The 26,927-nt window shown below is 41.3% G+C and overlaps 2 protein-coding genes across 2 annotated transcripts in view; both read right to left on the reverse strand.

The window, feature by feature from the left end:
- Positions 1–2,516: 2,516 nt before the first annotated feature.
- Positions 2,517–9,199, reverse strand: zgc:158432 (uncharacterized protein LOC555281 homolog). Its single transcript, XM_066653760.1, has 9 exons — positions 9,192–9,199; positions 8,774–8,935; positions 6,778–6,856; positions 6,072–6,148; positions 5,533–5,598; positions 4,928–4,993; positions 3,567–3,650; positions 2,870–2,999; positions 2,517–2,582 (listed from the first exon to the last, which is right to left on the reverse strand). Exons 1-9 carry the CDS (start codon positions 9,197–9,199, stop codon positions 2,517–2,519), a joined length of 738 nt encoding a protein of 245 aa, XP_066509857.1.
- Positions 9,200–13,358: 4,159 nt separating this feature from the next.
- Positions 13,359–26,927, reverse strand: part of taf1 (TAF1 RNA polymerase II, TATA box binding protein (TBP)-associated factor) — a 32,561-nt gene continuing 18,992 nt past the window's right edge. The window contains exons 24-40 of the mRNA XM_066659493.1: positions 25,539–25,771; positions 25,214–25,421; positions 24,884–25,049; positions 24,390–24,601; positions 24,184–24,292; positions 23,161–23,259; positions 22,879–23,056; positions 21,804–21,871; positions 20,282–20,404; positions 19,909–20,001; positions 19,355–19,439; positions 18,152–18,219; positions 17,916–18,032; positions 15,079–15,171; positions 14,752–14,944; positions 14,400–14,550; positions 13,359–13,856 (exon numbers count right to left, since the gene is read on the reverse strand). Coding sequence (XP_066515590.1) covers positions 13,616–13,856; positions 14,400–14,550; positions 14,752–14,944; positions 15,079–15,171; positions 17,916–18,032; positions 18,152–18,219; positions 19,355–19,439; positions 19,909–20,001; positions 20,282–20,404; positions 21,804–21,871; positions 22,879–23,056; positions 23,161–23,259; positions 24,184–24,292; positions 24,390–24,601; positions 24,884–25,049; positions 25,214–25,421; positions 25,539–25,771 — 2,437 coding nt within the window. The 3' untranslated portion in view covers positions 13,359–13,615. The remainder of the gene's footprint in view (positions 13,857–14,399; positions 14,551–14,751; positions 14,945–15,078; positions 15,172–17,915; positions 18,033–18,151; positions 18,220–19,354; positions 19,440–19,908; positions 20,002–20,281; positions 20,405–21,803; positions 21,872–22,878; positions 23,057–23,160; positions 23,260–24,183; positions 24,293–24,389; positions 24,602–24,883; positions 25,050–25,213; positions 25,422–25,538; positions 25,772–26,927) is intronic.

Here is a 26,927-nt window from a genome sequence, read left to right on the forward strand (position 1 = left end):
AAACCCTGCTCTGTACTCCGTCCCAGACTGTGGAGATATTGAATTGCCACTGGTTGCAGAATTTAATGTTGACATCTCTTTGCATTGAGATTGCCTCCAATGATGACAAGCCTTGTTTTTCCAGTGAGGGAGATGCCGCCCCACACCATCACACAGAATAAGCTGTTTGGCATTGGCAGAGAGGATATATATATATATATATATATATATATATATACACACACACACACACACACACACACACACACACCCAAAGGAAGTTAAACACACATTTACACATACACACACTAGTGAACACAAGGTGGCAGTGAGCACACATACCAGGAGCGGTAGGCAGCCCTAGCCACGGCACCCAAGGAGCAGTTAGATGTACTTCAGTCATGACCTGCCAGCTTTGGTGATCAACTCGCCAACCTACTTGTTACAAGCCTAGTTCCCTAACCACCAGGTCACAACTGCCTCATGTGTCACGTGTGTGTTTCAGGTATGTAGGATTTTAATATTTCTAAGCTGTTTTTAATATCACTTCTTTATATATAAAAGCATACATCCTTTAAAAAATGCATTCACATTGTGTTTTATTTCAGAATGTTAAATAATTAAACAAATTAATAAATGAATTACAAATGTCAGATGTTCAGGAAACTGAATTTTCAGTTATTCCCCAATAACATCACTCAGAGTTAAACCTTATCCAGAACATACAATTTTGTTCATATAATCAGAATACATCACAACAGAGTTTGCAGAAAATTTTAAAGTAATAATGTGTAGATGTAAACATCACCTTCCACATCAAAATTTCTGGATTTTAGGACCATTTATGGTTAAAAACACTTAAAACATCTGTAAAATATCTCCATGTGGTGATTTATATTTATCAAATCTTAAATAAAATACATTTTCCATATTTTCCTATTATACAGCTTCATATATTAAGAGTTCATTCTTTCAGAAAAAAAAACAGCTTTATTGAATATAAATTACCTGTTCTATCCGTGTGGGTTTCCTCCCACAGTCCAAAAACTCACGTAGGTGTTTTGGCTACTCAAAAGTGTCCGTATGTGTGAATGTGTGTGTGTTGCCCTGTGAAGGACTGGCCCCCCCTACAGGGTTTATTCCTGCCTTGCGCCCAATGATTCCGGGTAGGCTCCAGACCCACTGTGACGCTGAACTGGATAAACAGTTACAGGCAATGAACGAATGGATGAAAAGCTGAAGTATTTAACAGTTTTTCTCAGTCACTTTGGAGCATTTCTCGAATCATCTTTTATATTTGCCCAATGTTATGTGCATTTCTCAAAACAAATCATACAAACAGCACCACACAATGAATTACTGATAAATGTCTGTAACTTGCTCAAAATCCTTAGTTCGTGTCCCAAAGTATTTAGGTCAATGAACATCATCAGAATGACAAGACCTTGCTTCATTGTTGTCGAAATGTTCCACATTGTCAGTGCATCAGTTATTCAATAATATTAATAAGAAGTGTTTTCTGAATGTTTTGATTACAGTGAAAAAGCACTAGGCTTCATTTTACTGTGAGATGTGTATAAATACTTCAAAGTTAGAAATCACTGTATGTGGGAGATTGATTGAAAGAGAATGGACAAGATTCATATTCGTGCTGTTTTCTGTTTGTACTGTAGATCGGTGACAGCCTCATTATGACACAGAAATGAAAAACAAGACTATAACTATATCTTCTCTTGCAATGCAGCATGAAAAGAAACTTTTTGAATGTCTTATCCAGTGTCTACAGGTAACAGCTGTGTTGTCCTCACATGCTGCATCCATAACAATCAGCAGGGTCATCTGAGTGTGGCTGGTTCCTTACATATTTCAGACTGTTGACCCTGGTTATTTCCTTGTTCTTCCATTGTCAGAAATTGTAACACTCTATGTGCTCTCTATATGTGTTTGGCAATTTAAGGTTCATGAGATGTACCTCTGAGCTATTTTAGAAAACTGGGTGGTCATTGATTGATATGAAGCTTCAAACACTCACCTTTATCAGTGAAAGTCATAATGCACCTGAAAGCTAATCATCAGTTCAGTAAACTGAAATGTATGAAATATTCTTTACAGGTCATGATAACTGGATCAACATTTCTAAGTGTACTAACATAGGCAATGGACTAGTGCCTAGGTCGAACTGTCAATCATCTGCATGATTAACCAAAGCATGTGCCGTTTGTCCAAAATGATTTAGAAGTGGATTTATGAGGTGCACAAGTAACTAGATGATGTGGAGTTTCAACAAGTAATTTTGAGAACTTCAATTCTGATCTGAGAAAATGCTCCAAAGCAATTGAAAAAAACTGTAATTACAAACCGAGTGTGAAAATCCTGTTCCTTTTCCACAGTCGTCTGGAGTCTGCCGCCTCACCACCAGCTACAGACTTGGTCCATCGTTTTCATTTTCATTAAAAAACATTTAAATCAGATATTATGTAGCATTTTGTTGGAAGAGGATGTAATCATCAGGTTCTAGTTGGGGTTCTAGATTGGAGCTAGTACATGCGGTTGATCTGTGCCCGAGGGAACCCCGGTCTGGAGTCTGGATTGTGGCCCAGGTGCTGGAGGAACAGAGAGAAACAAGATGCACCTTCAGAGGACAGGAAAACTTAGTGAACAATAAACAAGAAAACTTAGTACATAATGAACACTAAAACTTTGTAAACAATAAAACTGAGGCTGAGAGACTAACTCTACGACACTAAAATTAATATTAACTTTAGTTGTTGATGTTTTACAGTGTAAAAGAAGTGAACTCAATGCAGTTTCATCTGAATACACACAATACAGCAGCAGAGTTGTGTTTATAATGTGATTATGAATAATAATATTAAAGTTAAATGTTTACCCTGTCGCTGTAGTTAAGAGACGAGGGATTGTAGCTTTGATCTGGATCTGGAAGTGGATTTCTCTCTTCCTTCAGATATAAGTTTTTAGCGTACGGATTACTGACCACCTGACCCGGTCCGGCCGTGTAGCTACACACACAATAAATAGATACACTTCAATCAAATGCACATATGTAAATTCAAACAACTTTTATAGAAAATTTTAGAGCGCTATAGATTTTTTTTTATCTTAAAAGTAGCCTGTGTGTGTGTTAACTGAATGTTGAATGGAATGGCGTTCTGTGCAGTGTTGATTGTAAACTGACCTTAAAATATGATTATAGATAAACAGAAAACTGAAATTTGTTGTAAAAATTTATATTTTTAAAGTTATTATTTATTATTTCTACATAGCATTTCATAAAGTTTAACTCACACAAGCTGAACAGTCAAACAGCTGTAGAGTGTAACAGAGCAATATGAAACATCCAGGCGTCTAGGTGTCAGATAAATGTGTGTGTTTGTGTGTGAGACTGGGTAAGTGAAGGGGTGAATATGTTAGGGACTGGCTGAGTGTGAGAGTGACTGGTTGACTACATAAGCGGCTGGTTGAGTGTGAGTATGTGATGCCTTGTGATGGACTGGTGCTCTGTAATTCTGTGACCTTAATGAAGACAGAGTTATAGAAGGTGAATTCAGTAGTAAAATGATGAACACCTGTATGGCTGCTGGACTCCGAAAGGTGGCCTTTCGAAAGAGTCTCTGACTCTGGGAGAAGGTGGAAGTACGGTTTCATAGGAGCTGCAGACACAGAGGAATGGGCTCAACACAAACGGCTCACGATACACACACAAACACACTACACATCACAAGTCTCTCATCACGAGTCCAAGTCGAGTCTCAAGTCTCTTGTGTTTAAAAAACATGAATGAAATTTGTTCCGGCCCATAACTCTGTATTGCTGTTTCTTATGAGACGAGTTTAAACCATGTACCGGACTGTCATTTTTAGCACACACTACTGTATCAAACTGATCAGTATGATCACTTTTAATAGTATATTTCAATGAAAAAATGAGGAAATCCACAAAAAAAAGCTATAAATTTCCAACTGTATTTTTGCCATATTGGAGCTTTTTATCTGCACTACCTGATCCATAGATCTGTTTGGGCTTCGCATCAGATATGGTTAATCATTACCTGGCTGTGTAGCCCAGGCATCTAATTTCTAACATTTTTCAGAGTTAAAAGAAACAAAAAACTATTGTAAGTAGAGGTCTGTGGGGACTGATTTCTACTCGATTGGCTAAATGTTTAATATAAGAGGTACCTGCCCACGGTGCAGCACATTTACTGCGTCTGGTGGAAATGAAAAGAAAGCTGCGGTGGCCTCATGTGCCTTGTGCTCTGGCTCCAAGTTTGATTCGCAGAAATGTGGAATAATCACGGAGACTCACGTGTGAACTCTTACATGGGGAATGAACACTTGGCTGAGGGGCCTTGGGCTTGTGTGAGCTATGCCAGTTTGAGTCAACATTTTTCTTTTAAAACGGGCTTATTTTTACTAATCGGCAAATAAAAAAATATGTAGTACCTTTAATTCGGTAGGTTGTGCTTTGCTGCACAGAGAATAGTCTAATTAAACGGCAGTCGGTTAATTAACTAGATAATTACAAATAAATATACAGCCTATACGCTTAGTACATCTAAGACTATAAATAAAAATATAACAAATAATTATTAATAAAGAAGTATTTTATAACCAAATTTAACGACAAAAGCTCAGCTCCAGTGGGTGAATTTGCTGCTGCCGTGTTCAGTACTGATATCTGTGGCTGTGCACATGCACTACGTTGCACACCGCAGAGAGGGAACTGAATGCAGGTCATCAAATTAACACCAAAGATATATGTTAAGAAATTAATAATAACAATAATAATAATGACAACAATTACACAAAGATCTCGAGTCCAATTCATTTGAAGGCAAATCTAAAGTCAAGTCTGAAGTCAATTAAACCCAGCTGATGTGGCTTGTCATTTTCACAGTAAAAACAAAGAGAGACGGTCCTGATTTTACCTGTTTGAGGGACGAGGTGCTGCTCTGTCCCAGAGGCCTGCAGCTGGGCGCATGCTAGAGGATGAGCTAAATACAGAACACACACAACCCTAGAATTCAGCATGGAGCCGGAATTCTGAGATTTTTGCAATAAGACCTTAAACACATGCGCTGATATTTGTTTACCTGTGTCCTCAAAACATCTGTCACTCCTCAGTGTGGGTTTACTGATTATTTAATGCCCATAGGTGGTGTAAATAGTATGGGAAATCAGTAACTTGTGGCGGACAGGGTTAAATCTTTAAAAACACCACATGTGCTGAAACAGAACCCTCTGGAGCAGCTGCCCATGAGACTAAGATCACCATGAGCAAAAGGCAAGATAAGTTTATAGCCCCCTCTAGTGGCTGTTACTTGGCAGGTAATAGATATGTTGGACCAGATGTTTCTGAGATGTGTATCATAAGAACTTCTTCAGCAGCATCTGCCCCTTCCACATCGGGTCAGTCCGAATTTCCTCCTAGACAGTGAACCTGAGCATTATCAGGATCTGTGTGATGATTTGTTTTGAGCTACCAGCCAGTGTCCAGCACCTGAGAGAAGAGCAACAGAATGTCTTTGTTTACCTGTACGGAACTTGAAGGTTCCCCGCAGTTGGCCGGTCGGTTACAGGACGAGTGTTCTCTGGAATACTGCACACAGAAAGAGACATACAGAGGGTTAACATTGTCAGTAACATTCTACATCTGCAAAAACCAGCGCCCCATCAGGTCTTTCCATAAGGTTCTGGGCACATCCATTTGAGGGTTTCAGAGGTTCAAGACACTGGGAACCTTGGAGAACTCTTAGAACTTTAAGAATTCAGAGGGGACCTGAGAAACTGAGGATCTCCTGGACTTGGCAGTCTTAAAGCTTCGTCTTAAAGACAAAGTGACTCAAGGAGGTCAGAAGCTATAGGAACCTCAGGAACAGAAGACTTGTCTATTCGGTGGTCAGGGAACTGAGTTCTTTGTGTGCTTGTGTCAGTAAAGCTTGAACTTTTAAATCTCTGAACCCCTTAAGTCCTCAAAAAGCTTGAGGAAGATTGAGGGGATCAGGGAACTCAGAAAACAAGGACCTCCGGAACTAAATGGACCCTTGATGTCTCCTGCAGGTCAGCACTCACCTGTATGGCTGTGTGGATGGCATGGTGACACCGCCTTGCACTGAGGTTGGACGAGGAGGAAGACCATTAGGACGACCCTTAGAGAGAGAGAGAGGATCAGGAAAAGTTTGCTTAGACCAGCACTTACAATCACACTGAATCAGAGGATCAATAATTCTCTTTGTGTGTGTGTGTGTTTTATGGGGTGAGTTATCTGTTTAATCATTGGATGAGTTTACAGTGGATTAGGGTTTTACTGCATTATTCAGATTAAATTAAACAGTAGCTACCAGGAAATACTATGGGGTGTATCTGGTTGGAGAGAGGGAGGAAAGAAAAAGCTGAGTGGTGTGACTCAACACCAGCTTCAACCCCAAACCCTAACCTCAGCCACAAATCCCAAACCTAAAACCCTAACCTCAAACCCCAAACCACAATGCCAAACCTAAACCCAACCTCATGTCCAAATCGTAACCTCAACCTACACAAACACTAACAATCTACCTCTAACTTTACCCTAAACCCAGCCCTAACCCTCCATCACATTCCACACGTTTCTGGGGGTCGAAGACTTGGGGCGCTAATTTGTTTATACAGTATATACCCACTAGGTCAATGGGTCTCAAAATTCTTCTGCAGTGCCCCCTTTTGTAGAGAAGAACATTTATATATCTATTCACCTGATGTCTGCCGGTAAGAGCATTACATTCTTTAAACAGTGACTCACCTTCACATCAGACGCAAAAACTATTCCAGGGAACATGGTCTCTGTGTTGTTGGAGCTAGACATTGGTTTGTTTCTTCCTCTAGAAAATAAACAAACAAAACCAGTCACTGTGAGTGTGTGGAGGAGAGACCACCTGCTGAAACCTATCAACATCCTTATGTATTCTTCATCAGTTTAAAAATGGTCCAACCTGCGACTGACAAGAGGAATGACACCTGAAATTCACTGGAAATGTACATAAGTAGTATGCTGTCCATGTTTAACAATGGTGTTCACCTTGTGTAAAACAATAATAAACAGGTGAATGTAACCAGGCATCTCCATGTCTCCAAAACACACCTAGCATTTTATTCCCCCTCCACCTCCATCGTCTAAAGAGTCTCTGCGGAGTGATGATGATGGTGAAGGACAACAGACATCTGATCCTCAGTGTCCTGCATGATACTGCTCATCCAGGACTGGGTTTAAACATCACCACCTTCTTCAAACTACAGCCAGAAATCAACTGTGTCCCCCGCCCCCCCACCATGCACTGCCCTCACTGTCTGTGAGGGGTTTTTAGAGGAGGTCTGATTCCATTCATCTGCTCAGTCCATCTCTGTGTTTACAGCTCATGCAAAAAATTGTGGCGGATTGTGTAACACTGCTGGAATTTTCCCTCTTTAACCTTTGTCTCCTCCTGTGTTATATCTTTATTTTGTTATCAGTTGCTGGTCAGACTCTGCTCCTGCTGCTTCAGCACATTTCTTAGCTTCCTTATCTCTGAACTACTGCAAACTAAAAGCTACCTTTATCTATACAGTAGAACTAAACCTTGGCATTAGGCATGGTCAGCTTAGGCTCATGTGCCAGGTGCTAAAGAAGCTAAAGAGCTTCTCCCATTTCAGCTGGCATGTTTATATAGAGGTAATTGACGTACACACTTGACGTACTACACACTTGACTGGCTAAATCTGGTCCTTGGGCCCTTGAACCAGGTACTTTTAAAGGCGATTTCACAACTGCAGTGACTACGGAATTGTCCCTAGCAGTCATTTTGCACAAACTACAATACAACGGTCCATCAGTGTCTAGTCAATATACTGAATCCCACCTCCCAAATCCACGTCGTTTCTCAGAGTGTGAGAGGCTGTGGCTGCAGTCAGGACCCCCACAAAAAAATTGAAAAACTGTGAGCTGGCCCTTTGATTAAAGAGTTTGAGGACCTCTCGTTTACACCTTTGGTGCAATTCGTTTGTGTAGGTGTGAATGCATTAATCGCCCTCGGATGTAAACCACAACAAATGCACCGAGACCCTTGAGAGTACGTGGTCTCGGACTGATCCCAAACAAACTCTGGATCAGTTTGTTTGTGGTGAGAATGTGAACTTTCCTCGATCCGACCTCCCATAGCCAGGTGTGCCTTGCATTATGCACAAATCCACAAAACCAGGAGTTTCTTCCTGTATGAAATTTCTTGCTCCTGCCCCATACAGGTCCGACCAGTAAGTCAACAGAACGTTCTCATATGGTTTGTTGTAATGCATTTTGGTGAACTTTGATTTATCACTGTGTGAAAACAAACTTAGGGGAAAACGTTCCAAGTATACAATCTCATGAACTGAATCAGACCAGACAAACGAATTATAGGTGTGAAAATACCCTTTGTCCTTGCTTACTTACAGTTCCAACCGAGCCAAGTAGGTACTAAATTGTGACGTGTAAATTCACGAATACTGAGTAAACAGCAGCTAACATTTACTGCTGGCATTTCACAGCTCACGTTTCTCGTTTCCCATTAGAGGTGGGGTTTCGCAACAACACTGGTTCCATTTCAAGGGGCAGCTGTGCTAGTGGAAAAGCAACCATCTCTATAAGTGAATCAAGTTGAGCTGTTCACTTCTTGCAGTGGAAAAGCATCTATTGTGTCCATACTGGGAGCAGCTGGACTCATTCAGTGCAGAGTGGGGTCAACAAATATAAATTTGATAAATAAAAATATATATATCTGACTGACCCTGTGCTGGGCTTGCTGAAAGTGTGTATAAGGTGGACTGTCACTCCCACCACCAGCGCCAGAGTGAATCCGGGGAGAGATGCCACGAGAGCAAAGGTCAGCGTCGTCCATTTCTGGTTACAGTTCTCACCAATATAGAACTCGTCCACATAGTTATTACACCTGAGCGCGCACACACACACACACAAAACATAAAACATACACCATTGTTAACATTAATGAACTTATTTAAGGTGCACAAGAATTTGTATTAATAACAATTGCATCACAAAGTCAAAATATCTTTAATATACAGATTAGCTGTTCCACCTTAAATGCAAGAGCTATAAATATCAGTATCAGGGGGAAAAAGTATCTTATTCTTGAATCTGAGCACTGAGTCATATGGAGGACATGTTAAACTATGAGAAACACATACCATGCCATCTCAGCATGCATTAATGCTTGAATAAAACCCATTTTAGCATGACTTCAATCCTAAAATGTCAAGTCTTGTCATGGGCAAATCTGTGTGTGTTATAATGGTTTAATAATTTATAGTCATTTTTTTATACAAATAGGATTTTCTTATTGATCCCTTATTATTTCTGACATGGTTTTGTAATTCCTAAAAGATATATAAGCAACATCTTGGTGAAGTGTATTGGTGGATAACCACAGACTAACTGCCAAGCCCTCGTGTAATTGTAAAGCTAAATAAATAAATAAATAAATAACTATATTTACATTGGGATTTTTACAAAAAGGGTAATGGTAGATTAATAACCCCACCTTCATCTACACAGTTAAGTGATTAAGTTGGCTTGGAAGATCTTTAACAATAACAATGACATTTAATTGCCACTCTCACACAGACACTCAGACAATACACACAGACTCATGCTGTTATTCTTATGCATTAAGCTCTATGTGTACAAGGAAGCCCTGGATAAATGTGACTGGATTTTCAAGATGGATTGTGAAATTCCAGCAGTAGTTTATTGAATGAAGTAGTCTAATGTGAGTCTTTTAAAAGAGGTAGGGTTTTTTTAAGGTGTCAGTTTATTTGCCGTTTGAGCAACTACATATACGTAAAATTCAAATCCACTAATGTACTGGAATGCACAAATTTAAAACAACAACAATAATAATTTAAATTCACAACTGTGTAGAAAAGATTTGCATTTGTAAATCAAATGTCATGAATGTGTGAATCAGTACCTTCTCAAATGGCTTAAAATGTGCAAGAGCAAACATTCTTTAGGGTTCCAAATATGATAGTGGGAGGTTTTGAATGTGGTGGAAAAAACCCATACATTCATCTTCTCTGTTGCTTGTGTGAATCTCTTTTTGCAGTTGTGGATTTATTTACCCTGTTTTGTAGACAAATTGATGGACCAATAGAAAAACCTCAGCTGGACCAATCAGATTTCAAGGTTTGTTTAACCAATCAGGACACTGATTTGTTGCTGTCAACCATAGCGCTTTTCACCAAAAGAACTCTGGTTCTTGAATCGGTTCCGTTCCTGATTCTTGGAACCTTGGTTCTTTCCAGTGAATCGCCGCGTTTCTAAACATGAACAGAGGACAAATGTAACCAAGAACCGTGGCTCTAACCAACACGCATGGCATCGCGCTTAACAGCACCAGAAACACAAAAACAGGGTGTGTTCCTGTTTTATTTCCTATTAGTTATTTCTATGAAATGTTGTAAATGACACCATCAAGTTCCACTGGGCGATAACGCTGTATTTGAAGCTCTGAGCTCTTGGTTACGTCTCTCCGCTGTTCACAAGCTCAGCAGGACGCCTCTGAACTCCAGAGAGTTCTTTTGGTGGAAAAGCGCTACGGTTGACAGCAACAAATTAGTGTTCTGATTGGTTAAACAACACTTGCGATCTGATTGGTCCAGTTAAAGCTTTCCTATTGGTCCATCAATTGACCGTCAGAACAGGGTCATAAATCCACAACTGCAAAAAAAGATTCACACACGCAGCAGAGAAGGCGAATATATGGGTTTTTTCAACCACTGTCCCACTGTCACATTTGGAACCTATAAAAGGTTTGCTCTTGCATATTTTAAGCACATGATTTTTTAAAGATGTCCATTTATTTGACATGGTCATTTACTTAAGGAAGCCTAAATAAAATGGTTGATTTATAAAGGTGGAATTTTTAAAAGGTGGCCAGCAAAATATAACGGGAGATTTTTAAGGTGGTATTTAATTTAATGCGACTGTTTCGATGAAGTGGTCACTTAAGGTGGAAGTCTAAATAAAATGGCTGATTTTTTTTTTTTTTTGTAAAGGTGGAATGTTTTTAAGGTTTGATAATTGTATTATTTTCTGGGATATTTGTGTGTGAGGCCTGATGCATTTAGCTTGTCCTCATCCCCCCCAAAAAAAAAATAAAATAAAATAAATAAATAAAAAGACAAGCTTAAAATCATACAATTCAACAAGTAAACAACTTTCATCAACTTATGCATTCCCATTGGCCAAATAACCTACTGAGCAATGAGGTTGAGGGCACACCGCAGGTAGTGTTTTATGTAAACCTAGGGACAGTTTTAAAATACAATTTATTTGTAGAATTTATGAATAATTTAATGTTTTTAATGAATGTACGTGAATGAAAAAACTTTTTTTTCCATACAAAACTATGAAAGATGTAGCTCAAATTTGTCATGTGACAGTCCCATTTTCAGGATTTGTCATTTTCATTAAAAAAAACCCCATCTGATTACCTAATAAATGACACATTCCTGTACAGAACAATTTACAGAATTCATTCCTTCATTCAACATTTTGGCATTTTTGGATTATACAAGTTCTATTAACTGTGAAATGTCCAGGACATCTTGTTTAATGTTATTAAATCTTAATTAATGATTTAATATTTTCAGTGTTGACCCTTCACAGCTTCTATACTTCTAAAAGCATAAAACTAATTATATATTCAAATGTGCAGTTACCCCTTAAATGAGACAGCAGTTTGTACAATAACCCTTTGAATGTGAATCGGGATTCTTATTTAATTAGTCATTCCACCATAATTGGAGCAGCACTTGTGTGCTGCTGCCTCAACACTGTTTTAACTTCTGCACAATTTAAGGTGGGATAGCAGTTTAGAATGATGTTGGTTAATGATTACGGAATTACCTGTTAATTACAGAGATTGATCGGCTATAGATGCTCTGTAGTGATCAACTGGTTATTGATCACCTGCAGTATTAGGCTGATTATTGATCATCTGCATTGACTGGTTGTAGATCGCCTGTAGTAACTACCGGTTTATTAACTGGAAAGCAGTGACTGCCTGGTAATTGATCACCTCCAGTGACTGATTGATAATTGATTACCTGCAGTAAGCCTTGCCGTTATTACAGGAGCAAGTGCTGATATTTTCGGCACAATCCCAGGGGTCGCCGTTGTTGCAGGGGGCAAAGTTCGGAGCTCCTCTACAAAGCCTTTCTGCAGAAAAACAACATATACACATTGTAAATATGGGAACTAAGTCAACGTGGTCACCTGCAAGTTCTGACCAAGTTCAATCAAAGCAACATTAACTCTTTCAGCAGTGTGTGCTCCAGTAGCTCTTCTATGGGATTGGACCAAAAGGACTCGCACTCACTCCCTCCATCAGTGAGACTTGGGCCCAGGACCCGGTCTCCATTCACCCCTTGTCCTACCTCAGTCCACTTTGGGTCGATACTGTCCACTGCACACTGGGAACAACTCACAGACCTGAGTTCTGGAGACTGACAACATTATGACCATCATAATATGGCCCTTATATCCTTACACAGAAAATGTAAGCCCAGATTGAAAAATGGAACTGATCAATATTATTTCTATAATATAATCACATTATTTGTTTTTCTTTATAATTTGAATAAATAAAATATTAAAATTTTACTTTAGAATGATCTTACTTTAAGATGATTCCAATTTGAAGAATATTATCATTTTTGTATCATTTTCACATCATTTTCACATTTAAAAAAGATTCACAAACATTTAGAAGCGATGGTTCTTTATTCTCTGATAAAGTCTCCGTAAGTACAAATCAACCCAATTACTCTGTACATTAGAAAGTGTGAAGCTCAAACTAAACTCACCGTCATCACTTGTTTGTCCGTTTACAGTACACATAAACACAACAGCAAAACACACACAGGCAGAAAACTTCATCCTGAAGACACAGATACACACACGCTTCAGAGAGAACCAGGTTCTAGAATAACGACAGAGCTGTGACAGAGCGAAATCCTTTCAGAAACACACCCTGCAATAAAACACAAAGAAATCGACAGCTTCAGAGTCCAGTTCCTGCTCAGCGTTGGAGCTTGGCGTCACAGGCATCTGCACCTACTCAACCCATCTCTCTCACACACACACACACACACACACACACACACACCTTTATTCAAAGAGCCATCAGTTATCAATAATCACACAAAATAATACAAATAAAAACAATACACAAACTCACCCAGTAACTTTGTGAAACCAGTCACTGTGAAAGTGTGTGTGTGTGAGTGGCTGGGTGAGTGTGTAACTCATTACTGATTGCTGATCAGAAGAAAGAGTCTCAAACTCTGATGTCTAAAACACAAACTTTATTTCTAAAGGCTTCAGTGACCAGACCAGTCTCGTATAAAAATGAGAATAAAAACGAATAAACATTCAGCAGCGAATGAGCGGAACTGCGGCATCCAGACCGGGTGGAGGTGCGGAACCGACACAACTCACTGAACACTGAGGGATATTTACAATCTGTGACCACACTTCACAGAGCACTGAGGTCCATGTCCATGTAAGGAGTTGTTGGTGTCCATATAAGGAGTTGTCATTGTTTATGTTAATTATCAGAGTCCATGTCACTGTCTCCTCCAATTGATCTGAACTCCTCGCTGTCATCTTCGTCCTCGCTGAGTTGGACCTGGTTGAGAACACTCGGCCCTCTTCTTCGCTCTTCTCCTTCATCGTCTTCTTCCTCCTCCTCTTCCTCACTTACTCCATATGGCACTTCCCCTTCCCCACCTCCGGGGCTGGAGCTCCGCCCACGCCGAATTCTATCCCCATCATCGTAACTACCATAACTGAAAAATACACAGAAAACAAGTTTAATTTCCTGATCTCCACCCTTCACATGCTCAACTAATGGTGATTTCCACCGAATGGGACTGACTCTACACGACTCGACATGGCTCAGCACAGCATGGCACGGCACAGCTCGCTTAAAGCTTGTCACTTTTCCACTAGCAGGGCTCCTCTATGAGATGAAGCTGGCGACGTTGCAAAACCCCACTGGAAATTTCCGTTGGCCATCGGCCCAAGAAGCATATAAACCTCTTCAAAACACCTCAAGGTAAAGTTCTGAGCTACCGTTGTGAGTCTGATAAAAAAAATAAACGTGAAAGCTACTGCAAAATTAAGAGATTTTACAAGCGGCGTGTTTGTGCTGGATTTGAACGAGCTCTGCATTTTGTGGTGACAGACATTTACCCAGTTCCAAGGACCAGGTACCAAGTTTGGCCAGTAGAAAAGCAAAAGAGCCGTGCCGAGTCGTGTAGGTTCCATACAGTGGCAAAGCGCCATAATACTCCCGTGTGTATGTGTATGCGTGTCTCCCTTTCTCTGACCTGACGTTGCTGTCCTCCATGTGTGTGTCTTCGTCTGGCCCCTCCACCTCATATGACATCATACTCTCGTCCTGCTCCATGCCCATGCGAGTGTTTTCCTGAATCCCCGTCTCCCTGTCACTGTCACTGCCACTCTCTGATAGGTGGATGGCTGTGATTGACAGAACATAGAGCCAATGGCAGAAGAGGGAAATGCAAGAGGAAAGAGCAAATATAGAATTTAGGATTTTAGTTAAAATCATCCTCATAATGCAACCACTCAGTGCATAGCAACCATCTGTGTGTGACCGTCTCCAAGCCCCCCTCCATGCTCGTGTTCACAGGGCTGATGTAAAGTTAATGTAAAACTTACAGGAGAAAGGATTGTCTCCCTCTTCATCGCTGCCCTCATCTTCTCCATCAGACATCAGTAAATCTTGGTACAGAACACTGGACTGGGCCGGTCTGCTGGAGCCTTCTTCATAATCATCATCATCCTCATCCAACCTCCTCCTCGGGGGCAGCAGAATCTCGTCTTCATCATCATCCAAATCACCTTCCTCAGCCTAAAACACCATCATTATCACTATCATTACAATGTTACAGGAACCTTCAAAACTCTACAGAACCTCTGGAACATTACAGAGAGCTGGTCGCTGGCTGCATGGGAGGCAGAACGGATATAAACTTTAAATTTTACCGGAGCAGGAGTTTTAGGTTTTCCGTCATCATCCTCTTCAAATCCTTCAATGTCAACATCTGACTCCTCCTCAAGTCTGCCACGCCCACGACCCTAAAAAAAAAACCCAACACACAAACAGTAATGTAAACAGTCAGACAGGAAGACAACCATTGAACAGCCATGCGGTGGAGGAGGGGATGAAGGTGTCAAATCAGGGCAGTCCAGAGACAGATTTAAGTACATTAAATTAAACCCAAACTTTAATTATATTAAATATCAATATAATATTCTCCAAATGCATTTGTCCCAGGTCCACATTATCTACAACTCTCCTAGTCACACACTGTGCCCCCTGCTGGGGAGGGTGAGGGCTAACACACAGCTGCTGAAGCTCAACATGCTCAGAAAACACTAAACGGCCAGATCTGCCGCATGCACGCCCTGACTGTGCAGGTGATGTGGGAGGGGGACTACCCTTCCCATCCCTAGAGAGAGAGGCTGTGCTTTCTTAACTCTCACTGACAAATGACTGGGGCATCACTGGGACTGAACCACAGACCACTGTGGCACCCCAAGAAAGATTGTTAAGTGCTACCAGATGCCCTGATTTAATTTCTAAATATTCATGCTGTTATTTATTTGAAATAAAGAAGAAACACACAGGAAACAGAAACAAAGAGGAGAGGAACAGCACCAAGATTACAGAGCAAGGATGTAGAGATGGTGGAAAAAAGGATGGAGAAGGAGAGATAGAGGAGTACCTGCCCCCCTCGTTTCTGAGGTATGGGAGGAACTAGTGTAGCCTCGGATAACAGGCTAGCATCACCCTGCAGAGTCACACACAAAGGTTCAGAGAGACAGAGAGAGACAGAAGCGTTGGGGACAAAACAGAGCAGACAGAGCAGAGGCATGTAGAAACAAGAGGGGAAGAGTGAGAAAAAGAAACAGTGAAAATAAAAGGAAAAACATGTAAGAAGGAGAAGCAGGCGGAACAGGAAAAAATAAAAGATCAGTGAGGAATGGAGAGGAGGGGAATGAAAGAAGTAGAGAAGAATGTTGAAGTAAACAGTGAGGATAAAAGCAAGCTCAGATTAAAGAACACACAGAAACTGAAGGAAGACAAGATGTGTGTACGTGTACCTGAGGTGTGTGCGTACCTGAGGTGTGTATAGGCCAGGTGTGTGTGTGTTTGTGTGTTGGGGGAGGGAAGAAAAATAACGGTGCCTATTTTAGGTACTTTGCATAAAATGCAAAATAAACAAATGAATAAATCCATGACAAAAAAGTGTATCTCTGCTTTGAAAGAGTGTCTGAGAGCAGCAGCAGGTGCAGCAAATACCTCAAGATAGTGCTGCCAGACATGGGAGAATCTGGGCTAAATACTTTACAACCAAAAACTCAGACTCTGTATCCAGTGTTTTGCTAGCTAGTTAATTAGGCACATATAATGGCGCGGTCACTCAGGGATTGTATCCGCAAATTCACATCCCTGACCAATAGTCAGCTCTGTACTGTCTCTGCCCTGTCTGAGTAAACGCAGCAGCAGCACTGATGGTTTCAGTTTCATCCATCCATTATCTGTTAACCGCTTATCCAATTTAGGGTCGCGGGGGGTCCAGAGCCTACCTGGAATCATCAGGCGCAAGGCGGGAATACACCCTGGAGGGGACGCCAGTCCTTCAAAGGGCAACACAGACACACACACATTCACTCACACACTCACACCTACGGACACTTTCGAGTCACCAATCCACCTGCAACGTGTGTTTTTGGACTGTGAGAGGAAACCGGAGCACCCGGAGGAAACCCACGCGGACACGGGGAGAACACACCAACTCCTCACAGACAGTCACCCGGAGCGGGAATCGAACCCACAACCTCCAGGCCCCTGGAGCTGTGTGACTGCGACACTACCTGAGAGAGTGTGTTGCGACGCAGTGTCGCAATGTAGAGTTGTGCTACATTGTGGAAATGTGGTAATATAGAGTACAGCCACCTAAACACCAGTAGGTAGGATATTTCGATAAGCTAAAAGAATTATATCAGAAAATGCTGCCAACTGAAGTATAAGCAAGAGATTAGCACTTGCAGACAGTGTACAGCCTCAGGCGCCGAGTACCACCACAGCCAGCTGTACCTTAATAAAGTAAGTAAACAGTAAAAGGTTAATTTCATGCTATTGGAGGCTATGGGGACATAAAGAGCTATGTTTTTAAGTATCCTAACCCTGGTATTTATGCTGGTAGATCTTTCAGCTCAGATTTCAAAAGTTGATCTTGCATGTAAAAAGATTGATGACCACTGTCCTACACCATCAGAGCTGATTTTTTCCACACCAGGTGGCACCATCAATCAAGAGAGAGCTAGCATTTCACCAGAGAAGGCTGACATAAAAAACAACTCTTAAAAACCAAACGGCATCAAGCAATATGATTAGGTGCTTAGGTAATACTTGTTACACGTAAAGCATTAGTAATGCTGATGTTTTTGTTCTTAATAAAGAAGTACAAAGATGCTCATTGTATGTTTGTTCCAATAAGATCCATATAAAAAGATGGTAGCCTCTCATGGTGACTGAGATTACTCATGTTGGCTATTAAATAAACAGACTGTGTGAGAATAATTGTCCCTTTTTGTATTTTTTTGTTACAATTCAAAAAGAAAATCAAAAAAGTATCATTTTGGTATCAGTATCGAATTCAAAAGACTGAATTCAAAGAATCGTTTCAGTATCTGTATCAAAAATGTTCAAAGGATACCCAGAGCCCTATGCGTGTGTGTGTACGTGAGATATGTATAGTTCAGGTATGTGTGTGTGTACCTAAGGTGTGTATGGTCCAGGTGTGTATGTGTACCTGAGGAGTGTATGGGCCAGGTGTGAGTGGATCTAGACATTCAAGGTCAGCGGCATCCAGAGCGGCTTCTTTAGCTGTCGAGATGTCCTTCTCCAGCTGGGTCAGGTGTTCATCATACTGTGTGCACACACATATGCATGCACATATCCTTTAATATCACAACAACAACCAAACAACTGAAAGGAAGAATATATGAACTGCGTAGCAACAATCAGTGTGTCATAACACACACACACCTCGGCTAAGGTCTGTTTGCAGACGTTCACTATCTCCAGTGCAGTTTTGGTATACTGACTGTCAGGACCTGGAGGAATAAAGATAATAAAACAACAGGTTATTAAACCTTGGCCAAGTATCTTTACTTTTTTCTTCATCTTCTGTCCATTCAATTACCCCCCTCCTGCACTTTCAACAGACAGACTTCATCTCAGCCTTGGCATCTCAGAACTCAGTGACTCCAGCAGCCCTATCCTCTCTGCCTTTCATGAACAAACTTTCCTATTCCACTCTCCGAGACAGACTGGCAGGGGTGGTGGTACAAGTTTGCTTTTGTCCAGAAAGTGGATCTTCACTTCACTCTCTTTCCCTCATCTTTTGAATACTGTTACTGTGTCTTCACCCACTAAACTGCATATTATTGTCATCTATCATTCCCCTTCTCCTCTAAGCAACTTCATCAATGAGTAAGATATTCTTATGACTCTCTTCCTCGTCGATGGAACGCCACTTGTTCTCCTTGGAGACTTCAACCTTCCAACAGTCAAGTTGCAGTCCCTTTCCTCTATAAAATTCTTGAATGTGCAGTGTATTACCAATTGTCCCTCTTTCTCCAAAATCAGCTCCAGGACCCCAATAATTCTGGCTTCAAATTGGCTGCAGGCAGCAAGATCAGCCAAACTGTCATTGGTTCCGAGTTTCGTCGTGTCTGACTGACACCGCTACTTGGTCACCACCTGAACCTGAATCCTAGCAAGACTTAGCTGCAATGGCCAGTCCTCACCATGATGTTGCTATAACATTTGAGAACTTCTCGATTGTTCCATCTGAAGATGCAAGAAGCCCTGGTGTGATTCTGGATGGCCAACTATCATTCGATTGTTCTCAATCCTGGCGGCCAGATAGCGGAACAAACTTCCACTGGCTATCTGAACAGCAGGCTCTTCTGCAGTCTTCAAATGCAGACTGAAGACCCACTTTGAGACCCACTTAAGTGTGCACTAATTTAAGTGCACATCATAACAGACTTTATTGCACTTATACTGCACTTAACTCTTTTCTTTCTAGGTATGAGCACTGACTAGACACTGTATATCACACTTACTATGTTTTTTCTCTTTAGATATCAGCGCTGGCCCTTGTTTGGCCTTCTGTCTGATCACTAAGCACTGCTAAATGCTGTAAATGTAAATTAACGAGTAAATGAATGAGTGAATTCTCACCGTTGTACTTGACGCTGTTGGTGTGGATCAGACCGACATCCCCCAGAAACATTTCTCGGTTCTGATACTTGTGTTTACTGATGTTCTGAAGAAAACAAACAAAACTTTACATCAAAGCAACATCAAACTCAGAAACCTCAAAATCTCAACATCCCTCAGCATTGTCCAGTATTTCCAAACATCCTCCTCATCCCCCAGCATCCTGCAGCATTCTCCTCTATGGCATCCTGATTCTTTTATACCTCATTTTAAGTTACTGTAAACTCTTTCAGAGTTGTTTCCTCTTTGTCTGTATCTTCTCTACCCGTAAATCACTTGTCTATAACATTGATGCCTGAAAGGATAGATTATTAATGGAACAATTGAGGGTGATAACACTTGCTTTAATTTGTGAAGGTGGAAGAGAGTGACCAAAGTAGCCACCTAGTAACATCTCTGAATCACATGATTATCTCCAACTAGTTATCAACAAACTCTACAAACACCTCAAGCCAACAATCCTCAACATGCTCCCACTTTCCCCAACATCCTTCGCCACCATAAAGAGCTCATACCTTCCGCAGATTCTCCAGGTCCATTGGGTTAGGGATGACCTTATAATAATCAGGAACAAACTTCTTATTCACAGGATGATGGAATGGCCATGACTAGATAGATAGATAGATAGATAGAGAGAGAGAGAGAGAGAGAGAGAGAGAGAGAGAGAGAGAGAGAGAGATTATTTTATAAAATACGAAGACATTCACCTCTTCTTTTAAAGTCTTGATTATAAGCACATGTAATGTTTACCGGATAAACTCCAGACTGTTCCTGGACTTTTTGATTGTTTGTCACTTATCTAATGATCATGTGTTTCAAGTGTGTTCTGCCAGTCCTCTCCAAAGCTGCATCACGACTGAACAGTGTTGGAGAGTGCGGGACACTTACATCAGGGACAGCCATCATCTTCTGCGTGACAATGTTGTCGAGGATGAAGGAGAATGCCACCTGGTCATCATCATCCAACAGAGGATTGATCGCCTTCTCCAAACGAGCCAGACGCTCCTCTTTCTGCAAGTGGGGACAGGATGGGACAGGCAACAAAGTTAAAGGAGCAATCTGTAAGATATTTACTGTACTTGGTCATAAAATGTCCAAGATTTGTGATCATAGATTAAAAAAAAGACAGCCAAAGCCAATACACTTCTGCCTCTCATAGTATTGCAGAAGCAGTATATTCTCTTTGAGAAGTGCCTCCGAGGTCCTGCTTGTGATCCCACCCTCTGTCCAATCATTCCACAGACCAAACCCACTGCTGCCAGGTCTACAAACATAGTGTCTTGCAGCAATGAAAAGGCGAAGTGAACAGAGTTAATGTTATATTTTACCAGACCCAAATACCCCAATGCCCTTCTAAAAACATCCATGACCGGAGACGGAGTAAAATGAGAGGAAAGATTGGCCTTGAGTTTGAAGGTGGAGGCAGTTTAGAAAAATATGGTACGGGGCATAGTGGGGAACCGTCATCTATGTAGAAATACTTATATTTCTGTAAACGTATGATTATAAGGTCCAGTCACCTCGTGTAAAATTATTAAGACCAAAAAAAAAATAAAGATGCCCCGTTTGCCCTGTTTTGGTGTAAAGTTAAAAAGAAACGCTGTGTAAACTGGTCAGAGGTTCAGTCAGTGACCTCTGGCCTAGATTCGTATTTTTTTTTTTACTTTTACTTTTTTTTTTTATCTGAATTTTTTTTTCAATCTGAATTTTTCAAATCTGAATATATCGCCACCTCAAAATTTCAAGTTTTCAAATGCCTTACAAAAATTATTCAAATATAAAATATATAGACAAATATAATTCAAATATTGAAAATTTAGATCCAAATACTTTTAGCTCCATAGTTTAAACAGTATAATTCTTGTTTCTCTTGCAGAGAAACAGCAGCGGCTCTTTCCATTTTTTCCTTTCAGTATTTAGTGACATCATAGGTGGAACCGAGACTTCTCGAAGCTATTGAATAATGCCAACGAGACTCAAACGGACACATGTAAGTGGAACGAAATGTTTGAATAATTTTGAGAAGCAAAGATCTGTAAATACGTTGGTAGCTAGATGTTTTAGTGAAATGATGAACACTTTTCTGAGTAAATATGTTGATTATGGCACATTCTTCTTAGCTATTACAGTCAAAAATTCTTAAATGAAACTTGCTTGTTTGTTCTGTTTTCCTCAAACTGTTAATTTGGTCAAACTTTACGTCTGGGGAGGAGGGGAAGGAGGCAGATTCTCTCAGCTGTTCTGAAACCGTATCATAGCTCCAGTTTTGAACGCTTGGTGTCAGTATTATAGATTGCCCCTTTTAAGTTTATTGTGACAGCGATAGTAAGCAGACAGACAGGAGGCGTGACAGGCAGAGAGACAGAGAGGTATATACGAATGGATATAGATATATACAGATATTACTTACCTCTTTCAGTTTTTCATCACAGAGGTCCAGCATGGCCTGAGCCACCTGCGTTAGAGGATGTTTTGCTCCTGAAACACACACACATTAAATTAAGCCTGAGTGATCAAAGCCAAGCACGTCTGACTTATTTTCATGTCATTTTATATATGGAATATTTATATGGAATAGTTAAACTCACCAGACATCACATACTAAACAAAAATATAAAAGTAACACTTTTGTTTTTTCTCCCATTTTTCATGAGCTGACATCAAAGATCTAAGACTTTTTCTATGTACACAAAAGGCTTTTTTCTCTCAAATACTGTTCACAAACATTTTCTAAATCTGTGTCAGTCATCACTTCTCCTTTGCAGAGATAATCCATCCATCTCATAGGTGTGGCATTTCAAGATTCTGATTAGACAGCATGACTATTGCACAGGTGTGCCTTAGGCTGGCCACAATAAAAGGCCACTCTAAAATGTGCAGTTTTATCACACAGCAAGAAACAAGGAACGTGCAGTCGCATGCTGACTGCAGGAATGTCCACCAGAGCTGTTGCCAATGAATTTGTTGTTCATTTCTCTACCAAAGCCCCCTGCAAAGGTATTTCAAAGAAATTTGGCAGTACATCCTACAGGCCTCACAACTGCAGACCATGTGTGACCACACCAGCTCTGGACCTCCACCTCCAAGATCATCTTCGCACAGCCATTGAAGAGGAGTGGATCAACATTCCACAGGCCACAATCAACAACCTGACATGAATAACCCTATGCGAGGGAGATTTGTGAGTTGTGTGAGGCAAATGGTGATCACACCAGATACTGACTGGTTTTCAGACCCCCCGGAATACAGTAAAAGTAAACTGCACATTTTTGAAGGATTATCGGCAAAGGAGAAGTGCTCACTAACACAGATTTAGACAGATTTGTGAACAACATTTAAGAGAAAAGCCCTTTTGTGTACATTGAAAAAGTCTTAGACCTTTGAGGGCAGCTCCTAAAAAATAAGGAGCAAAAACAAAAGTGTTGCATGTATAATTTTGTTCACTATAATTGTGTGTGCATGTTTGTGTGTGTGTGCATTCGTACCGTTGTAAGTGGCACTGTTCTTGACGATGAGTTCCACACTCTCTCTGAACTCTTCCCGTGAAGGGTACAGTCGTTTACGGACGTTCTCTCGAAGCGTCTGCAGGTCCATTGGCCGAGTGATGATTTTATAATAATCCTTCACCACCTTTCCATTCACTGGAGTGTGAAATGGATACGTCTGGAGCACACACGCACACACACACAGAACGAGGAATATTAAGCAAAAAATGAACACACAGTTTGGAATAGGTACATGTAAAACGTATAAAGTGTGTGTCTTACATTGGGGTGGTCCCTCATGTCATTGATGATGCTCTCGAGCACAGAGGACAGAGTGACCATTGGGTCAGTTCTCCTGCGGTGGATGGACTTATGAGGGCGCTTTGGGCAGAAAGAAGCAAGAGAGACTTCAATAAGTACAAACGAATACTTTACGACTGCTCTTCTGTGTCTGTGGGTGGGGGGGATTTGGTTGGTTTCCACAGACCACAGTGTACCCCAAAATCCACAGACTCTCAAGTCCCTTATATAATACACCATATTTATTCTCTTTGGAGTGATGGCATGTCCCATTCCCTCTCTGCCTGGAGCACTTTAAGGAGCAGTTAGAAATGAAGGAGAACTGAGCTCAGAGCGTGCTAAAAAGTGACTGAGTATGTGGCACTGCGGGGAGCTGACACTATTCAACGTAGTGCTCAGCACGCCGCAAAATCAAGCTCTACTTTTTTCTGAAATGTTTTGGAATATTTGTGGGTGGTTGTATGCAACTGGGGCCCCCTTCAGTGATTCTGGATAGGCTCCGGACCCACTGCGCCCTGAACTGTATAAGGGGTTACAATGAATGCATGTATGCGTGGATACAGAGGGCTGGCTGCATTAATAAAAATAATACTGTGGTGTTTTTGTGACCACAAACCTGTTAATGTGGTGGTCTTAATGCATCAAAGAACTCATGATCATCAGGACATTAAGTTCTGCAGGGTCTTATTCTGAAATACCTTTCTCTGCTCCACAATTGAGACCATGAACAATTTAAACAGTATTATGAAAAGGAATGGTGTCAGAACTAGTCTCATTCTCTGGGAGGATGCGCCCCAACCTGATCACACACAGTGTGCCACTGCGGGCAGCTGTTGGCTGATATGAAGGCCCTAGGCAGTCAGAAACTCCAGCTTTCTGGCAACAACCAAAGATTGGGTGAAAATTCTGGGTAAAATGACTGCATGAAACGGGATTAACCTAGTAATAATAATAAAAAAAAAGAACATACACATGAACACACACAAACAGTCCCAGTCCCCTTACGTTCAGGTAGTCGCAGTGTACGGTGCTGCCAACTCGTCTCTTCTTCTTCTGTGGAAGCTGCTGTTTTGGGAATTTCAGCACCAGAGATTTCCTCCTCACCTCATCCGCACTGAACACACACAGACACAATGACAAAATTTAATCAACTGTTTGAAACAACTGAAATATCTGTCAATCATTACAGATGTGTCTGTGTGTGTATATACCTCTCTATAAGCTGTTTTCCAAGTACGATCTTGGTTCCCTCCACCTTAATGAGCTCCTCGTTATCGTTGGGGATGACTGTTTTCTCCAGCTCCTCCTCCTGTTCTTCTGTCATTGCCACCGGATTTGAGGGTGGGGCATTCGTCTGGTAATACAGCGGGCAGAACTTATTCGTCCTCATGTGTCCAATTGCCCCGCATGCCCCACACTTCAGCTGCAAAGAGAGAGAGAGAGAGAGAGAGAGAGGGAAAGATATAGACAAATTAATCCAGTTTCCAATCTCATTTCTATACAATCACCATGTTCTTGTTACTGTGCCTTACAGATATATGTAAATAAGCTAAGTGCTGATTGGCTGTCGCAGTATCACAGTCCTTATAACTTCAGCATGAATGGGCAGGGTTAAAGTGCTCTAGGTCAAATGGTACACCACGTGAGACATCAAAGCGACGATGGATTTAAAGTAGTGTGTGAGCGAGTGTGTGTGTGTTTGTACCTTAAGGTCCGGTCTCTCCTTGGCCTTTTTGGGCCGTTTCTCCGGAGGGCAGCGGAACTTGTCTTTCTCTTGGTTTCGTTTGAGTCGACGAAGCTGCTCCTGAATCCTCCTCCGCTCCTTCCTCATTTCCTCCCTGTGCTGCTCATCAAACAGTGCAAACTTACGACTACCCACATACACACACACACACACACACACACACAGAGAGAGAGAGAGAGGGAGAGTGGGAGAGAGAGTACAATATTTCGTTACTTGTCTTTATTTATGGACTGACAAACAGTGTCAAAAGCACTGACCCATCAGTTTGCATCACAAACCATCAAAACTCACATGAACTCATCGTCCTTGGTGGTGCGGATGCGCATGTATGCGTCGATGACGGCCGCTTTCCTGACAGTTTCACAGCGAACGTATTCTTTACCGTCCTCGTCCCGGAACGTCCTATAGATCTTCAGCCTCCTGCCTGTTGCCGAGGAGTTCAGACTCGTCACCGAAGACGCATCATCGTCCTTATGGGAACTGGTGGACTGAGCACTTGCTACAACACACACACACACAGGAAATGGAAAATAACACTCAGTTAATAGGCTGATGGTACGCAGGTGGAACTACACCAGCTGCTGGGGTACAATCTCTCCTTCTCTCTATTTCTTACAGAGTGCTTTTCTCCTCTCCTTTCGGCTCTTTTCCCGGTCTGACCCCTCCTCTCCCAGGAGCATACGCTGGAGCTCCTTCCTCTCCTCCTCCTCCCTCTCTCGGCTCAGCTGGGAACTTGTCTTCTTATTCTGCAGCATGTTCTCAATGTTCTTCCCCATCTCTTCAAAATCGCTGTCCTCTGCAGAACTGCTGTCCGTGTCCGTCGACAACACCTCCGTGGACTCCAACACCCTGAGAAAGAAAGAAAGAAAGAAAGAAAGAAAGAGGGAAATAAAGAGAGTTAATTCAGAAAACAACCAGTAAACACAACTGGGAAGGATTTATTTAGTGCATCATTTAGTGCATCTCTGTCAAACCCTAGGTGTGTACATAGTTAACGGCGGGACCAGAGGGGACTCTCTGGGGAGGTTCACATAGTTCTTGGGGAGTTCTTGAAGTGTGGTTGATTATGCCAATACTGACATCGACCCGCTCCGGTTTCCTCCCACAGTCCAAAAACACATGTTGGTAGGTGGATTGGCGACTCAAAAGTGTCTGTAGGTGTGAGTGTGTGAGTGAATGTGTGTGTGTGTCTGTGTTGCCCTGTGAAGGACTAGCGCCCCCTCCAGGGTGTATTCCCGCCTTGCGCCCAATGATTCCAGGTAGGCTCTGGACCCACCGCGACCCTGAATTGGATAAGGGTTACAGATAATGAATGAATGAATAAATGAATGACATTGACCCCAGCCCCATTAATGAATTCACTGTCAGGCAGCTGTCTCCACTATAAGACCACTGTAAAATTACTGTGCATCTCAAACTATCAAACACCAAACCATCGGCAATAGAGCCCAATAAATTGTACTCACTGCAAAGGACATACAGATGAGCCCCGGCCAAAAAATTCACACAGGCACTTAATTCACTTGACATATAAATCCAAATCATGAACTTTACTAACACCAACTTTGAATAAAGCAAAATCAGTGTTAACTGTGCTGTCACACCTGTGCTGAAACCAACAATATTTTCCAAAAAGCAGCAAATATGGCCGACCTTCAAAGGACAAAAAAAAAGAATACAAAAATCATGTAAATCCCTTTGAAAGTGTAGGAAACTCTCATACCTAAAACACAGACAACAGGACAATCCAGAGTAAAGAGAAATATATTGTTAAACTCAATATAAACAATATAACAGATTAGTCTACATAAAAAACTGTGACGTTGCAAAACCCTGTTTCTAATGGGAATCGCAGGCTTTGAAAATCACAACAACAGCGGCAGTAAATTTAGGCACTGTTTACTCATCGTGTATTTGCGTATTGTTTTTTGGACTGAACACGGCTCTGCACTCCAGTTCTCACAGATCAGTTTACCTTGTTGCATGTTTGGCTTTCACTGGGGAT

Source organism: Hoplias malabaricus, chromosome 2 (genome assembly GCF_029633855.1).
Source record: "Hoplias malabaricus isolate fHopMal1 chromosome 2, fHopMal1.hap1, whole genome shotgun sequence".
Classification (NCBI taxonomy): domain Eukaryota; kingdom Metazoa; phylum Chordata; class Actinopteri; order Characiformes; family Erythrinidae; genus Hoplias; species Hoplias malabaricus.

Excerpts from the sequence above, each read along its gene's own strand:
- zgc:158432 (XM_066653760.1), bottom strand. Across the intron at positions 6,857-8,773 it reads TTCAGCAAGCCCAGCACAGG|AGGAAGAAACAAACCAATGT; the intron begins GTCAGTCAGATA and ends TTTATTTTCTAG. Across the intron at positions 3,000-3,566 it reads GGAGTCCAGCAGCCATACAG|CTACACGGCCGGACCGGGTC; the intron begins GTGTTCATCATT and ends TTGTGTGTGTAG.